We start from the raw sequence: 3790 nt of genomic DNA on the forward strand, positions 1-3790 counted from the left end.
CTCTCCGACACAGTCCAAACATGGACACCGAGGAGAAAAAAAAGAGCCCGGCCAGACTACAACTCCCACGAGCCCCGGGCAAATCTCTGCAAAGGCCGAGCCCAGCTCATGCATATGCAAATGCACTCGCTAGCCAATAGCAGAGCGCGCGATCACGTGGTGCGCGGGCAAATGCTGCTCATGAATATGTAAAGCCGGCGGGCCAATGGCGTGCGGTGCAGTCACATGGTCCGCTCGGTGAGGTGAGGGAAGAGAAGTTATCTATCAGTGAACACGGTTAAGAGACTCAGAGCTCAAGTGAGCAGTACAAGGGGCGGCTCGTCCGCGCGAGACGTCTTCCCTCTATACAGAGGGGGCGACCCCCCCCTCTTTACCACCACCAAACCCAACTAACTCCCGTAGATGAGCAGCCACCCCCCGGTCAGGGGAGCAATAAACGGCGGCATTAGGGGGCAGCTTAGGCTGGCGCTTCCGCCTAGCATGCGCTGAAAATGCCTATTTTACTATTCCTCATAGACACGTCCGCCTCTATGAACCAGCGGACGTATCTGGGGACGACCTGTTTGGATATTGCCAAAGGCGCGGTTGAGATATTTATGAAGGTAATGGCACTTGTGTGTCAGTCTCGGAGGAGAATGATGATGGTATATACAGGGGGCTGGATGGGGGTTGTAGTTTATTGGCTTGTTGTGTGATATTCACTCCCTCCCTCGTTGTGTTTGTGTCCCCGCAGCTGCGTGCCCGGGATCCAGCTAGTAGGGGCGACAGGTACATGCTGGTAACATATGACGAGCCTCCATACTGCATCAAGGTAAACGCATTCCCCCTCCCCTTCTCCCTCTGACACCCGACTCCGTGGCGGTACTTAATACTAGGCCGCTCTAGCGCCCTCCTCCTGCTCCAGGACCTGCCCATCAAGGGACACGCCGCAGAGCGGAGACCGGCGGCGGGGAGAGTTGTTGGACATGCCGGGCTGTGATGGGAGGGTGTCACGGGGTGAAATTCGGCGGGAGGCGCCCGGTGGCGGCCACTGAAGATGGCCGACATCTTGCTTTTGTATGAGCTCTGAGGCTGCTCGAGATGGAGGCGGGGAGGAGAGCGCTGGAGGGTAAGGGGGCGGTGACGTCAGCGCAGAGCACCGCCTGATTGGCGAAGGGGAGGTATTGGATACGCCCTTTCCTGTTTAGCCCGAGCAGCACGGTGATTGGCAAAATAATAATCGATAATGGGGACAACGGGGCTCAGAGTTCCTGAACTGCACTGATATCCGGTGCGCAGCCGGGGAGGGGGCGGAGCTAGTGCCGCATGTCTGCGGGGCGGGGGGAAGCACATCTCTGTCCTGATAGTCTGCGGCCTGTGAAGGTGTAGGGTGGAATCCCGTGTCTGTGACTTGTACATTCCAAGCCATCATGTGATTTGGTATTCCTGTGTCAGGGATGTTTGAGTTTTTGTGGTAGGAATCCCAAATCTGCTGTGTACAAGCAGCAGCTGTCACCCTTCAAGTTACTGATCGGGTGACAGCGGCCGAATTTGAGCGCTGGCACACAGTATTTAATGATATGAGACACGATTACATGCGGTTAGGAATCTCTCACTATTCCTGGATGCATTGATTGTGCGTCCAGGGATATCAGTTCTTAAATGCATGTAATCATATCACATGCACCTACGTTGTAGGTATGAATGAAGGTGAAAGCTGCAGTCTCAGCTGCTCTTTGGATTGTCCTATTCATTTGCTTCCAACTAGCGCTAACGTGCGACAGTCTACTTAGGTGCAATGTTGCTTAAGCTTCTGTTTGCCAGAGATTCACAAACGGAGTAAACACTGCAATAGTAACTTTGTCGCAATATGTGATTGAATTGGTGATTGCGACTTTTTGAAGAATGCAGAGGATTCTCTTATGCTCTTATAGGAGGAGCTTGGCCTCTGCAGGTTTTTATATTGCGTCCCAGGACAGCAAGATTAGTTTTATTAGGACTTGTACTCGGCAACAACAAAAATGTGCATTTAGTCCAATCAGGTGCTTCCCAGAACCTGTCACTAGTTGAGCCCTGGGAAAAAGAAAAGTCCTCTATTGTGCTGGGTACATGTATAGGGTACAGACAAGAATCTTCAATCCCAGGCTCATGCCAGCGTTGTTTTCTGTGTACCATAGAGGTGACTGGCATTGGCTAGTTGCTGGAAAATACCAGTTACCTGTAATGGTGTGAACGAACCTTGAAGCTGACAATACACTATAATAATTTCTTTGTTCAACCTGCGGGCTGAACCAAGAAAATGTAACAGATTCCTCCATCATTGCTTATGAACGTTGATCGAGGAATCCCTGCTGTCTTCATTGTATTCTGACAACGTCCACCGCCCGCTGTCAGAGTAACTGAACAGAACCGGCAGCTCATTGCCTGCTCTGATCCTCCGAAGATTTTCCAACTAGCTCCCTTGATCAGCTGATTGAGGGATGTCGGCCAAAAGAGTGCTGACAGCGGCACCCACTGTGTGAATTTCTGCTGGTTCATCAAGAGCCAACCGAAATTTGCATAGTGCCACCTTTACTGAGACTTTGGGTGTTGCCGCTGCTCCTGGGAAAGGGTTGATTACTGTATGCAGGAATGCTTTGCAGATATCTGTAAAGTTTTTTGTTTTTATGCAGACCCGACTGTGCTAGAGAGGCTGTCTTGAGCTCTTGGGTCCACATGATGGCAGTACTTTCAATTCAGACACCAATCTGCAAGCAGTTCCTTTACCTTTTGTTTAAGCGTATGATCGTAGGCATAATGTGGAGGATAGACAGGGAAATTCATTGTTGATCACTTAAGTGTGTTTTAGATTCAGTCACAGACATACCAGCTAAAAATTTGTTTCAGATTTTTCATTTTTAAATTTTTTGGGGGATTCCGGTCCGAAAGTTGATTTGTTTCGTTATTAGAATTTGTCAAAATCCAAAATTTTCGTTAATTTCGGCAGCAATAAGCGATATTTACGAAAGAAAAGTTGTTGCACGAAAGTGACATTAAAAAAAGGGACTTGTTTCCACGAAAGAATCCCCTGGTTCATACCAGGCCACATGCCCTCAACATGGGGAGGGTGCTTTGACGAGAAAAGCACCTAGTCCCCATGTTGATGTGGACAAGTGCCTCTTCCCCACAACCATCGGGCAGGGGGACTTATAGGAATCTAGGTGCCCCTTTTCATAAAGAGGGCACCCAGGTCCCGCCCCCACATGAATGTGTAAGGGGTTGTTACCCCTAGTCATTCACCAGGTAAACGGTAACATTGTAAATAAACACATTACACTGTTAACAAAAGTCCTTTTTTTGCAGAAGAAAAAAAAACCAACAAGTTTTTGACAAGTCTCTATTAAAAAAAAATGTCAATCAATGTAATCCCATGGTCAATGACATCGTCTAGTGATGTAGATCCACGTCAATCACGATTTACATCAGCCGCTGACTCGCTGAAAGAAAAAATTCCCAACACGACCGATCTCGACAAACTCTTACCGCAAAATGACAGCTTTGCTCCCGAATGTCAGCAAAGGGCCGGAGAGCTGTCACTGAATGTCAACAAGGGGGCGGAACAAGTCTTTCGCTGTTACAACTCATTCCACCCCTTTGTTGACATGTGGGATCAGGGCTGTTATTTAGAGTGTTCAGCTGGATCAGTCGTGTTAGCGGGCGTCTGGTTTTTTTTCTTTTCTTTCGGCGGGCGTTGTCCATCGTGATTGATGTGGATCTACATCATTGGACGACGTCATTGACCTTGGGATTTCATCGATTTGAGATATATATA

The 3790-nt window shown here is 48.8% G+C and overlaps 1 protein-coding gene across 2 annotated transcripts in view; it reads left to right on the top strand.

Moving 5' to 3' along the window:
- Nucleotides 1-206: 206 nt before the first annotated feature.
- The window catches only part of LOC108785885 (integrator complex subunit 6-like), a 68072-nt gene continuing 64488 nt past the window's right edge, over nt 207-3790 (top strand). For both annotated transcript variants that reach the window (XR_001941157.1, XM_018555060.1), the window contains exons 1-2: nt 207-602; nt 734-811. Coding sequence is in view for 1 of the 2 variants with exons in the window: in XM_018555060.1 (XP_018410562.1) it covers nt 492-602; nt 734-811 (189 nt within the window). In the remaining variant the exon portion in view is untranslated. The remainder of the gene's footprint in view (nt 603-733; nt 812-3790) is intronic.

The sequence above is a fragment of the Nanorana parkeri genome, unplaced genomic scaffold, assembly GCF_000935625.1.
Source record: "Nanorana parkeri isolate BGI_ZX_2015 unplaced genomic scaffold, ASM93562v1 scaffold182, whole genome shotgun sequence".
Classification (NCBI taxonomy): domain Eukaryota; kingdom Metazoa; phylum Chordata; class Amphibia; order Anura; family Dicroglossidae; genus Nanorana; species Nanorana parkeri.